Below are 14028 nucleotides of genomic sequence, written 5' to 3'. Positions count from 1 at the left end.
GCGAGACAGGTTTGAAGTTGGCGGTAACACACGCTACATCGCTTTTCAACCCCCTGGCGGGGGGTACTCCCCTATATACGCAATATAGGTATGTGCCGCCCCATCGGGTAGGGTTTTTGCGTCGTTTTGGACTGAAAACGGGTATACATTTTGCCCATTTTGGTCTGGAATCGGGTATAGTTTTCGGGGGAAATGTGGGAGTGTATGAAGGGGGGGGGGGTATTTATCGTTTCAATTCCAATTGAATTAGAAAGAAGGAGAAATTGTTTTTGCAAATTTTTTTTGCTTGATTTACCGAACCTTAAAAGACAGCCTATTCAGTTTATTACAAACCTGGGGCTATTGTCGTTCTGATCCAAAACTGTTACATAAACAGTTGTGATATTTGAAAGATCCAACGGAAAGGCAGCAGAGTCTGAAACCTTAACTTTGATCCTGTATTCCTTCACAGATTCCCTGTCTAACATCACAGCCGTGTACAAGATCCCTTGAAGTGCATGTATGAAGAAATGATTGCTGTTCTCGCCAGAAATGATTGAATATACCAGTTCCGCGTTTGTGCCATTGTCATTGTCCGTGGCCTGAACTCTACCAACTGAAGTCCCCCCGGGCAGGTTTTCCGTGACGACAAAATTATAATCCGCGTCACTAAATTCCGGCACGTTGTCGTTGGTGTCTGCAATTTTGACGTGGACGTTTGTTGACGAGGCTCGAACGGGCGTTCCGGCATCTTCAGCCTTCACCATCAGAAAGTATTCGGCCGTAGTTTCGCGATCAAAAAGTCCTGTAACAGGAAATTACAATTTGACATTTAACTCAAACATTCATAAAGTTGTAGTCAAAACTGTTTTGAGGTAGTATGACTCCTCGTTTTCCTAAGACAACTGCGGAAATTGATTTTTAAAAAAAATGTACTCCTCGTTTTCCTGAGACAACTGCGGAAATGATAAATATAAGTACTTTAAATGGGTGTCAAAATATTGAGCACGAAAGTACATTGAGGTCACTATTTTACGTTTCCTTCTGAAGACGGGACAACCATTTACGGAGTCATCCGAGCCTCGCGAAGTTCTAGCCCTTCGCAGGGCAAAGAAAGTACCCTCATTTCTTAGTTATTTTAAGACCTTGAGTATTGGTCCGGCCCCGGGCATCGAACCGGCGACCTCCCGCTCTGCACTCATCAGGTGCTCTACTGACTGAGCTAATCCTGCCGCAGTAATTGAAAGAATAATGCTTTCTTGACACATGAAGTATTTCATCAGTTTCTGTGATTCGAAATCAAAGTCCTCTGATGCAGAGTCTTCTCTGTAACTATAGAATATATCTTGCACTTTAGCTCTTTTACAATGCTAGAATACTAGCTGCTCTTTTTGTTTTTCATCCTAGTTAATATTCATTGCGACCGCGTATACTTCATACCTATTGGAGTAATTTAACCGCACATCACTTACCCACATTATAAAGCGCTCCCGTTAATGGGTCTATCGCCGTCACATTTCCAATATTGCCACTCATGATAGAAAACGTTAGCAGAGCATTGTTACCAATATCGGCATCTGTTGCGGTAATGTTTAGAAATCTTGAACCAGCAGGGAGACTCTCCGACACTGTAACAGCGAAAGCAGACTGGTTAAACTGCGGTGCATTGTCATTAATGTCAATAATTGTGATGTTGACTTTAACTGTTTCTGTCAGGGGAGGGGTGCCTTTGTCTGTCGCCTGGACCAGAAGTGAATAAAATGGGATGTCTTCACGGTCTAGCGTCTTGTTGGTGCTGATCATACCTGAAGAGCTGACCTGCAAAAAAGATGAGTGAATGAGAAGAGGGATAAGGAGGACCATCATACCTGACGAGCAGATCTGCAAAAAAGATGAATGAATGGAAAGAGGGATCAGGTGGACGTGGCCCGGTTGTTCAATCGTTGGATAGTGCTATCCACGGAATAAATCACTATCCAGCGAATATATATTTGGTAAACTGATTCCGTTATCCAGTGGATAGCGTTATTCACCTTTCGAGCAGTGGGTCCGGAGGGATCGATTGATGTAATTAGATTAAAGAATGGATTGATAACTGGACGATTTGCATGATGATTAGCTAGTATCGCACAGGTCTCTTATTCGTCTGAGTAGTACAGACAGACAAGATTAAGACTTTTGTTTTTGGCCGGCCTTAAAATGAACCCAGGATATCCTGTTTGCCAAACTGGCACTGCACCAACTAAGTTACCTAGGAAGTTATTCAAGCCGTTCTTCCTAAGTAAAAGTCAACCTTCAACCCTTAACCTTTCATTAACTGCTATGTGAATGGACATCATACCTGAAATTGTGTTTCCGTGTCACCACCGATAATAGAAAACTCTATTTCAGCGTTCAGGCCAAGATCCACGTCATAGGCGTGTACCGGTATGACGTCACTTCCGGGAGAAGTGCTCTCAGAAATGCTTGTCGAATATAAGGTCGGACTGAAAACAGGGTTGTTGTCGTTTAGATCAGAGATGAACACCCGCACTCCGCAAACAGCGGTCAGCGGTGGAACGCCGCCATCTGTGACTGTAATTGATAGATAGTAAGTGTCTTCGGTTTCTCGGTCCAAGCCTGGCTGAGCAGAAATCACTCCAGAAGAAGCATCGATGCTGAATTTATTGACCCCATCTCCACCTGCAATAGAATTAGCCAGGCGATCGATATGTGTAACAAATATACATAAAATAAGAACATCTGGCATCTGGCTTTTGTAAGCTAATGGACTGCAGATTGGGAGCTATAACTTAATGAATGGGAGCATTACATCTTACTTTACAAGCAATGGGCGTCAACCCAAGAGGAAGCGGTCACTAATATATCTTGTGGCCTGATTATTTCCGTCGCCAAAAACTGTGGAGAACTTGGTGCGAGTGAGAGATGGTGCAATTGCATGTATGGGGGCATTTTCCAAAATAGTGTTGTATCCCGTTTTCTTGGAGATACATGAAGAGTGAGACAACTACATCACAGTGGACTGCTGCTGCCACTTGAAAAATTCTTGTAGCTGCTAGTAGAAAAATCAACGAAAACCACAGGATCCTTGAAGACTATGGACACTGAATTAGAAACATTACATTTCAATAAAAAAAACTGTCAGCCTCTAAAATTCAAAAGTTTCTTTCAACTGTTTAAAAAAAAATAAAATAAAATAAAATAAAGACAATTCATAAAGCATCTATAGCTGTTGAGTATGTACACTGAAAGCCTCATACCTGTAATGGTAAAAGTATGGTCTGCGTTGATTCCAATATCGGCGTCGGAAGTGTTCACTTGAACGACTGAATACCCCAGGGGAACATTCTCGGGAATGGTCTTGGTGTAGATATCTTGGCTGAATATAGGAGGGTTGTCGTTCTCGTCGGAGATGTGAATGGTTAGCTGAAATTCATGTAAAAAAAACACAAAATAATAATAATCATAATGATAATAATAATGGTGATGGTGATGATGATGATGATGATGATGATGATGATGATGGCAAATTTTTAGTATAACCGAATTTTCTATACGCTAGCAACACAATATTGTTTTTTAAATACGTTTCAGGCAATCAACATATTTTACACATTTTCGGCAAGTCGTCTTCTTCGGCAAATTTATAGCATGGCCCTATTTAGTGCAGGTAAAAGAACTTGAACTTTATTAATATATTTAGGCAGTTTTCAACGTACATTTAGTACGTTCTTTTTAATGGTTTTACAAGATATCTAGAATTCAATGGGTTCTCCAGATTTTAGAAAGAGCCCACAGGCTATTTTGCAATGAACTCTGTGTGGGTATTGTTTCACTGTAGGGCATTCCGAAGTTTAAAGAATTACGATGAGTTCTTGACGACTTTCAGTCGGTGAATGCGCTTAATGATCATGATAATGTAAGATTCAGTAGCGGCATGTTTTTCACGTTATATCAGTCGAGGTTTTTGCATGCTCAGTATAAGAAAACAGTGAAGTGCTCATCGAGCTGAAAACGTGTTCACAAATGCAAGCCTCATGGACACAGTGTACTAAAACAGGAAACCGAAAGAAGCGGGACCCACACAGGATACCTAATTATCAGCAGTTTTTCAAGGTTGCTTCCGTTCGTCATGGGATTTTGTTGTTCATAAACTCCAACCAAAGATAAACTTCAACTATTTTCGATGCTTGCTTCCTTGACAATGGGATGAATCCCCTTTTTAAGCATTGCCTAAATGTGTGTCTTACGTTTTCATAACCTTTACGTTTTCCAAATTCAGAAGTCAGTAACGGTACAAATCATGATTTTTATTCTACTTCACTGACCTTCATTGCAGTGGATCTTCGATGGGCCTCGCTCAGCGCCCTGTCCTTAACAGTGAGGTTCAGCACATAAAGGTCCCTTGTTTCTCTGTCTAACTTAGCTCCCACATAAACATGTCCTGTCTGAAGATCAATCGTGAAGTCAATTCCTCCGCCCAGTCCACCAGTGATAAAATATTCCAGCTGGCCGTGAAGACCTGTGTCTGAGTCTGTTGCATTTGCGTCAAAAATCAGAGAACCTAAAAACGTGGGTTTGAATGAAATAGAGTCAACGTCTTAGCTGAATCTCTTGAGCCCCTGCCGACTCTATTTTAGCTGTTTTGTATTTTCTGACTCAAACGACATTTCACTAGAACTCTTAATCGCCCTATGTAAGGGAATCGGGATTCCGGAATCCGAGAAATTCCTGCTCGTGGAATCCAGAATCCTGGGCTTTGGAATCTGGAATACAGTTCAAGGAATCCAGAATCCAAGTTCCACTAACATAGAAGACAAATCCAGTACCTTGAATCTGGAATCCACGGCATGGAATCCAGAATCCAAGACCGTCTTGGATTCCCCCACATGGGGCGATCTTAAGATCCACTGTACATGAAAGGAGACTTAGAATTTCAACTCTTGTCAACTGAATGAACACTTTACAGGTTTACTTTGTTCAGTTATGTCTCCAATGCCATCTACGCGTTCTTATTCGCTATGAAACTTGAAAAAATAACTGCAAATGACAAAACCCCTGCTTAGTGTTAAACAAGATATGTCTCCAAAACATCATATCAATCGTTACAAACAACAAAAATGAACTTTGAAAAACTGCTAGTCGAACAAGTTTTCAAAAAACCACAACTGCAATCCGTTTCAATTTTCTTCAAGTTTATCCATCCTTGTTTTGTTTTCTATTTGCTGTGTCATTTATACCTTCTTCTAACCTTTTGAGCGATTATCTTGATGTTTTACTCAATTTGGTGGCAGTTCTCAGTGTCTGAATTTTTATGACACAGGGTGCTGGCTATGTGAGAGCTTCATCCACTTTTAATGGAGCTAATACCAATGCAACATCCTTATTGAGTTATATAGAACTAGTTCTAAAAAAATATTTATCAACTAACCAATTGCTGTAGCTTCAGAGATGTTGACCGTATAATTGGTATATTGGAACACTGGAGTGAATTCGTTTACAGCTTTCACATAAACCGTCACCATGACAACGGTCACTTGACTGGGAACTCCTTGATCAGTCACGTGGATTTCCAAGCCATATTCACTTCCGCTTTCGTGGTCCAGTTCTCCGTTTACAACTACTCTATTGTTTTCCATTCTGAACTTGTTCCCAGTGTTTCCGCGGACAATAGTGAACGACAAATTTCCGTTGGGTCCCAGGTCATCGTCTGTGCATGTGATTGAAGTGAAATTCGAGCCCACTGTAAGATCTAGAAAACAGAATGACACTTTAAGAGATCGATACAATCAAATACTCGTATTAAGTGGTCAATACAATCAAAATGTAAGACTGTCGGATATATCGATGTTCCCAGAAAAGACATGGGTTGTTCAATACAGTTCGATAGTGCTCACATCAAGGCACAAGTTTCATACGACTTCCCAATGGCACGATCTTCTCAACTGGAACAGCAAGAAATATCGTGAACAGCTTTCAAAGACCCCAGCTGGTGGTTCGTCCAGAGTTTAAACCCGCGAAGTGCTACTCAACAAGACCCAGGAGCCCATAAAGGACCTTCATGCTATACCAACTGAGCTTTTCGGGTGGCTGTCTGACTCCAGGCCACGGTTTTTCAAATGTGGGATAGGGCAATCCACCGAATGTGCGCATTAGATCATATATTTGAATGCTATTTTAATAAATTATTATTATTATTATTATTATTATTATTATTATTTTTATCATTATTATTATTATTACTATTATTATTATTACTATTATTATTATTATGATAAATCACTATCCAACGGATAAGTATTTCAGAAACCAATTGTTCTATCCACAGGAGAGAGATCTATCCAGTGGATAATATTATCCACGTTTTAAACAAGCGGAACCAGAGTTTAAATTTTCAGTGGCAATATTCCTCACCTTCTGATATTTCAACCGAATTTAAATTTGATAAACACTCAGGCTGGTTGTCATTTACGTCTACAACTGAAATGTACACGGTCACGTTGGAATATCTTACATCCGGGGAACCAGCTGCGCTGTCCTCCACCCTCAGACTAACGTTATACTGGTCAGTGGCTTCCCTGTCAAGACTTGAGACTAGAACCAGTCTTCCAAGTGTCTCGTCCAAATAAAACTTGCTCTCAGTGTTGCCGCTGACAAGGATGTATCGCAGATCTCCGTGAATTCCTGTGTCATTGTCGGTTACTTGTGCTTGAAATAAAACGGTACCTTGAACATAACAAATGAAGAAAAATCGATAAAAACGGAGTAAAAATGATCCAGGAAAAAAAGGGTGAATAACAATTCAACAACCGATTAAGAGATTTGACTTTTTGAGAAAACCTGATTCAACTTACCCAAAGTAATATTCTCCATGACGTCAATCTGATACAGCTGGTCAGAGGCCACAAACGTCGGCGCATGCTCATTGACCGGAAGTACACTAACGGTCACTGAAATGTTGGAACTTTTGACAGGTGAGCCAGAGTCAGATACAGTCAGCAGTAGGTTGTATAATGACTCCTCCTCTATGTTAAGGGTCATGTTGAGTCTCACCTCGCCCAAGGAAGATGAAATGTTAAATTTACGTTGATCATTTCCTTGCGTTATAGTGTAAGTGAGAATCGAATTAGAATCTGGATCCGTGCAGTTGGCGGAAAACACCAACGTTCCTACAACTGAAGACTCCAACAAAGTAATCACATCAGCTACAGGTGAGCATGAAGGTGCATTATCGTTAAGGTCCAAAACGGTAACGTTCACAGTCGCAAGGCTCCATTTTGTCAGGGGCGCGGGAGCGTTGTCACTTGCGAGAACGGATAGGCTATACTGAGAAAGGGCCTCGTGATCTAACGACCTTCTAAGGGTCAAAGTTCCAGCATTACTGTCGAGAAGGAATGCGTTATCCACGTTACCGCTCGATATGGAGTAGGTTACAAGACCTTGAACTCCGCTGTCACCATCTTGAGCCTGCACCGTTAACAATGTGGTCCCAACAGGGGTGTCCTCAGTAACAGAGGCATTGTAAAAGCCATTTTGAGTGAATGTCGGTGTGTATTCGTTGATAGCCGTGACAATGATATAGATTGTTACTTCAGAAGAGAGCTGCGGAGAACCGTTATCAGAAAGGGTAATGATTAAATCATAGTAAGCCTGTGCCTCTCTATTGAGAATACTCGCCAAAGTTACTTCCCCTGTAGAAGAATCTACTGCAAAGCTGGAGTTCGTGTTTCCTGAGCTTATGCTGTACGTTATGACCGCATTCTGTCCCTGATCAGCGTCACTACATAGCAGACTCACAATTGTACCATTAACTGTAAAGTTCTCAGCCACTTCGATGACGTAAGAAGCTTGACTACAAAGCGGTGCGTTATCATTGATGTCAAGTATGGTAACATTTACCGCCGCTGTACTCGACATACTGGGGGAACCCTGGTCTGTGGCTTGAACTGTCACAGAATACATGGCTGTTGTTTCGCGATCAAGCAGCTTTCTTAGTACAATAACACCCGACTTTGGGTCGATTTGGAATCGTTCTTCCGAGTTGCCATCAATTATTGTGTATATAATAGTGCCGTCGGATCCGTGATCGTCGTCTGTTGCTACAATTGTTGTAATCGCAGTGCCAATAGAAATGTCCTGTTAAAAACACAGATTAGCAGTGTAAAAAATGCCTATGCAAAAAGGATAGAGTCATAAACGTATGACTTTAAAAAAGTTCCCTGTAATCGTCACGATTGTTTGTTTGGCCAGAAGTTGAAAGGGTCCATTTAAATCCAACAAATTTTCCCGCTGAAAAGACCTTTTTTTTATAAAAAGTATTGTTAAATTAACTAGTAGGATGGTCACAAAGTAGGTGACATCAAAAATAATGACTTTTTAGCTCACAATCCATGTGCACTGCTTTGCCTGTCATTTTAGTCGTGTACACGTGTAGCCATAATTTTGCGAATGTTAATGACTAAGATAAAAGTATGGTCCGTTTGAAAGGCCAAGCCATTCGCTGTTTTAGAAACTATGGCTTCACCTTGTTTATTCAACTTACTTCTTAGAGTCTGGATATCAAAACCAAAGCTCCTCCTTCAACAGGTTCCACGCTACCCTTGTTATTAAAGAACCACTACTAGGGACGTAACTATCTCTGGCATTGACCACTCCCAAGTTTCTATCTTTCATGGTTTGTGGAATTGGATAGGGATGGGGGGGTACCTAGAATGGGTCGTATGAGTCCCCTTCTCACTCATCCCCTCTGGGTAGGTTCGTGTCCAGTAAAGCTGGCAAAAACAACAGATATCTCACCTCTGAATGACTGACTGTGTGAGTAGAATTGCTAAACACAGGAGCGTACTCGTTTGTGCCAGTGACCTGCACAGTAACTGTCACATAAGTAGTGAACTGGGGCGAGCCTCCGTCCGCGACTGTTATCACAATTAGATATGACTTCACAGACTCAAAATCAAAAGTTGATTGGGTGGTTACCAGGCCACTTCCGTCTACCGTAAACAGTGTTGTGTTACCTAAAGCAAAAAAGGATAGCGGACCTGATGTCAAAGTTTGTTTCAATACACTATACACCGTAGAAAAGTATCCTCACCTAGAGAAAGTGGTTCTTTTCTGCATTTATGGCCGTCGTAGTTTAGGAAACGCCTTCTTAGGAAAATACTGTGCTATTTTTTATTTATTTTTTATTTAATTTTTTTTACACTTTTGGAATCAATACATTTAAAAGTAAAAATGTCTTTAAATCACCAATCCTCAGAACTAGACGGCAGCTCATGAAAGCAGTTTTGCATATTCAATTTACAGATTTCCTAGTAAAAGTGAATTAAAGGAGTGATCACATAAAATCAATCATTTAGAGTAATTGGTAACATACTACCTTTTTTATAAATTTTACGTTCTTCAAAGCGCTGTTGCAGGAAAATTTATATTTGGAATGTAAGTGACTTTATCTAACCTGTAGTGATAGCATATGAGGTAATTGTATTGGGTGACAGGTCGGCATCTGAACAACTCAACTGTGCAATCGTGGTTCCTATGGTAAACGACTCATTGATTGACGCACTATAAATAGAAGGGTTGCAACTTGGTGTGTTGTCATTGACATCGGTGATTGTTATAACAAGCGAGGCGGTAAACGACAAAGGAGAATCTGGGTCTTGATCAGAAGCTTTAATAACAAGACTGTAAGAGTCTGCTGATTCTCTGTCCAGCGTACGCTTCACAAAAACCTTGCCATCAGTGGGTCTAATGGTAAACATGTCATTCGAGTTCCCGGATGTGATTGAGTAGGTAACCAAGCCGTAAACTGAGCCACTGTCGAGGTCAGTCGCGTTCACACTAGACACTAATGTTCCGACTGTAGCGTTCTCGCTCGCTAGAGCCGTGTAAGACCCGCCATTTGTGAACTGTGGAGTGTGCTCGTTTACATCTAAGAAAAGGAACAAAAAGAATAGTCGCGTCATCCAATGCTGCTCACTCTAGTATTATAATAATTAATTCTAGTTGGGTGGCATAATATTACGTTCAAAAACACTCGGTAGGCGGGAACAAGAAAATTGCTCTGTTAACAGGAACCTTCAAAAAACACTGACGTATTAACTTAAGAAATGTACTAAACTTGAAATACAGCTCTACAACCTGAGACAAAAAGAAACTGCTTCTCAGTGAAGTCATTCCATTGCTGCTAGAACCTGTTCTATATTGCACTTCACACTTGAAGCACAAGTAACATATCAATACCTGTTATGGTAATGGAAACTTTAGCCAAGCCAGAGAGCGGCTGGGTAGAGTGTCTGTCTGTCGCCGTGATCTCCAGTGAATAAAACGACGTCGTTTCTGCGTCAAGTGTTGATGCAACGTTTAGAAAACCTTCGTCTGTGATGGAGAATCCTGTGCCAGTGTTACCTTGCAGACAAAAATGCGATAATTTTATGATTCTCAATAATGATGGTACTAGAGTAACGATGGTGGTACTATGACGCTGGCACTATATGACACCATGATATACATATAGTGAGGTTTGTGCTATGTGCTGTTGAAAATGATAATGACAGGAGCTAGTCGATTACCCGGCTCCTGATATTGTTGATGATGGCGAGATACGATGATGGTAGTAATGATGGTTAGCATGACAGTGCTCCTTATCTCAGTGATATAGCTATTCAATAGCACCTAACAATTTCACGTACATGGAAACATTCGGTCGCTGGGTGCCCCTGGCTTTTAATGATGGCAATGGCGACAGCGATGTTGGTAACAATGAACGAGGTAGTGCGGCTGCTGCTGTCGACGATGATGGTGATAATGAGGATAGCATGCAGTGATAGCAACTGAAAGGGGTTAGAACACAAACGACTACTACTTCTGATGCGGCCTAGAACTGCTACCTCGTACCCTGATGTCTCTCTCTCGACGAAAATTCGAGCGCAAAGGAAATTCTCCTTCCCATGGTCCCTTGCACTTCGCTACCAGTCACTCGCGTGTCACTCGCGTTTCGCACTCGCCATTGTACGAAAAACGAAGTGCCTAAGGAGGAGGCAGATGTCTAAAATGTGTGAAGTTTCACAATGGTAACGAAAACGCCGGATGGTATAAATGCTGATAATGATTATGATGGTGCCTGTAATGTAAATGATCGGTAAATGATGACTGCGCTGATTGCAGTTAAGAAAAAAACTATATCATAATTAGGTAGAGCATGATCGTGCGGGTGAGTTTAGTCCTGAATAACGGTTATTGTTGACAGTGACTGACGTTTTGACAGTAAATAGTGTTGTGTTACCTGTTACTGGTTTTCATGGTTTTTTACCCCATGACTTACGGGGACATTGCGTGACAGAGACAGAAACTCGATAAACCAGATAAAAAGAATAGTAATCCTTACTTAGGTCTGGTACGTCACAAATAAAGGGTTTAGAGTCTAAGGTAAGGTAAGGCTCTTCTAAAATGAATCAATACGTTTCTTACCAGATGTTATTGCCATGAGTAATTGACCACTGGTTCCAGAATCGGCATCAGCACATGTTAAATTCAGTATGTTAGTAGACACCGCCGTATCCTCTGCGATTGTCACGCTATACACAGTCGGAGTGAATGTCGGCGCGTTATCATTCTCGTCACGCAGTGTCACAGTCACGTTAACACTTGCAGATTTTGGAGAGGCTGGATCTCCGTCGATGGCTGTCACGGTAAGTAGATATGATGTAACAGACTCATAATCTAACGCCTGCTTTACTGTGATAGAACCGCTGAGCGCGTCGATGTAGAACGCTGAGTTGCTCGATAAGGAAAACGTGACCTCGCCTTGTGATCCAGAGTCGCTGTCAGTTGCGATGATTGTCAGCACCGTCGTCCCGACAGGGGAATTTTCTGATATGGTCATATTGTAGAAAGATTTACTAAATACTGGCGCATGCTCATTAAGTGGTGCCACGATGACGTCAACGTGGGAGAGAGAAGAGAGCTGTGAGCTCATTGGCGAGCTGCTGTCACGTGCTTCTACTGTTAAAGAATATGATTGGGTGTCTTCATAATCCAGCTGCTTGGCAGTGGTGATTTGACCAGTGCTAGATGATATAGCGAAAAAGCTATCAGGGTCGCCATCGGTGATACTGTATACAAGAGCTGAATTCGTACCCAGGTCCTGGTCGGTGCATTGAAGTTGAGTAACACTGGAACCAGCTGTTGTATTCTCATAGAATTCAAGCTGCAATGCGATAGTGGTAAAACATTTTTTTTTTTTTTTTCACACATTGGGAGAAGAGTCAAAAGGGCTGGAGTTTTATAATAAATTGCCTCCTAATATCAGTAAGAGAGTAGCAATGCAGCACCCATGCTGCGCCTATATTAACCTGTATTTTCTCATACACAAGAGTCAGAAGGGGTGCGGTTTTATAACAAATTGCCTCCAGTAATATGAGTAAGAGAGTAGCAATGCAGCACCCATGCTGCGCCTATATTTACCAGTATTTGTACATTACTTAGTACTTATTCAGTTCTGGTTATAAAAGTTATAATTAACTTGAGTACAGATGCACTGTTCACCTTACGTCTATTTCATATCCTCGTTAAATCATTACCTTGTAGTGATCCGGAGAAAACACGGGATCGTTATCATTAATATCATTCAAAGATATGGTCAAATTCACAGATGAAGATTTCACATCAGCGATATTAGGATCCCGGTCACTGGCAGTAACAGTCAAAGTGTAGTTATCAACAGATTCTCTGTCCAAACTTGTTTTAACGCGGATCACTCCACTGCTTGTGTCGATATAGAAAGGAGCTGATGAAGGCGTCAAAGTGTAACCAACCTCACCTGCGTTTAAATTAAATTTATTTATAAATAAAGAAAGATAAAAAGTGTTGAGCTTGTAGAAGCCCTCGCAAAAGATGGACTATCAAGATTGTCAGAAGCTACTGACAAACTTTTACCTTTAATCATAATTTGAAGCATACTTAAGCACATAAACCGTTGCAGGACCAGCTCAGTCAGTAGAGCACTTAACCGCGCGCAGAACGGGAGATCGCGGGTATGATCGGCCGAGTTTATAACTGAGAATGAGAAATGAAGTGCCCTTCAAACGACTAGACCTTCACGTAGCTTGGATAAAATAGTAGTCCCGTCTCCAGTTGAAGATGTAAGAAAAGTGTCCTCAATAAGTATTTTTGTGTTTAATACATTGACACTAAAATAAACGGCGATTTCTTTTCGGATCACGGTCACCATATAAATGCAGTAGCCATATTATTGTCAAAGGCACTCTTTGAATCACACGGCAATACGTGTGCATTAAATGGTGCTCTTCTTCGCTGATGCGGTATAAAATAATAAAGTCCACAAACTGAGAGCCTTGACAATACACTATTACTTAGTGATAGGTTTTGTTTCTTCCTTGGGATATATTTTGATGGTATTTAATGAGTATCTAGTTTCCAGAAATTACTTTATATAAAAAAGCAAGCCAAAATAACTGGAACTTAAGGCTGGCCATTTAGAATTACTTTCATGAAAAGCTTTTTCCTCATTCATTGTACCTTGCAGTCCATCATCTTGATCGACAGCTGACACTCTTAGAATTGAAGTTCCCACGGATACATCTTCAGCGATGTTAGCCGAATACTCCGCAGAGCTAAATACCGGCGCATGCTCATTTACTGGGGTGATGTCAATGCTTATTTCCATGACAACGGATTTTTGAGACGAGGACGGACTGCTTGAATCACGTGCTTGTACTGTGAGTGCAAAACTGGGCGTGGTCTCGTAATCCAGCCACGTGGCTGTGAACAATGTTCCGTTGGAATCAATGCTGAAGCTAGTATTGGAGTTCCCAGATGTGATACTGTCGTAAAGAAACACAATGAGGTAAGAACAGGTCACCAATACAGAAAGATTAGGGATTTCGAATTATGTTAATGGTAAACGGCAAATTCATGTGACGATTTCTGCTAACAGAAAATGAACAGAAACTGTGCAGGGTAATTCTTATGCACAAAACTTGACTAAAACCGTGACTACAAATTTTTGCAGAGATAATGAAAAATATAGGT

General features: G+C 41.1%; 1 protein-coding gene across 1 annotated transcript in view; it reads right to left on the bottom strand.

The window, feature by feature from the left end:
- Positions 1-14028, bottom strand: part of LOC140922398 (protocadherin Fat 4-like) — a 44201-nt gene that overhangs the window by 8167 nt on the left and 22006 nt on the right. The window contains exons 13-26 of the mRNA XM_073372385.1: positions 13516-13820; positions 12558-12796; positions 11446-12184; positions 10219-10383; positions 9434-9907; positions 8776-8993; positions 6834-8115; positions 6394-6705; positions 5411-5731; positions 4308-4543; positions 3240-3405; positions 2321-2661; positions 1452-1797; positions 334-784 (exon numbers count right to left, since the gene is read on the bottom strand). Coding sequence (XP_073228486.1) covers positions 334-784; positions 1452-1797; positions 2321-2661; positions 3240-3405; positions 4308-4543; positions 5411-5731; positions 6394-6705; positions 6834-8115; positions 8776-8993; positions 9434-9907; positions 10219-10383; positions 11446-12184; positions 12558-12796; positions 13516-13820 — 5595 coding nt within the window. The remainder of the gene's footprint in view (positions 1-333; positions 785-1451; positions 1798-2320; positions 2662-3239; positions 3406-4307; positions 4544-5410; positions 5732-6393; positions 6706-6833; positions 8116-8775; positions 8994-9433; positions 9908-10218; positions 10384-11445; positions 12185-12557; positions 12797-13515; positions 13821-14028) is intronic.

Source organism: Porites lutea, chromosome 13 (assembly GCF_958299795.1).
Source record: "Porites lutea chromosome 13, jaPorLute2.1, whole genome shotgun sequence".
NCBI classification, from domain to species: domain Eukaryota; kingdom Metazoa; phylum Cnidaria; class Anthozoa; order Scleractinia; family Poritidae; genus Porites; species Porites lutea.
Note: the sequence above shows the minus strand (reverse complement) of the source record. Positions and strands in the feature narration are given on the sequence as shown.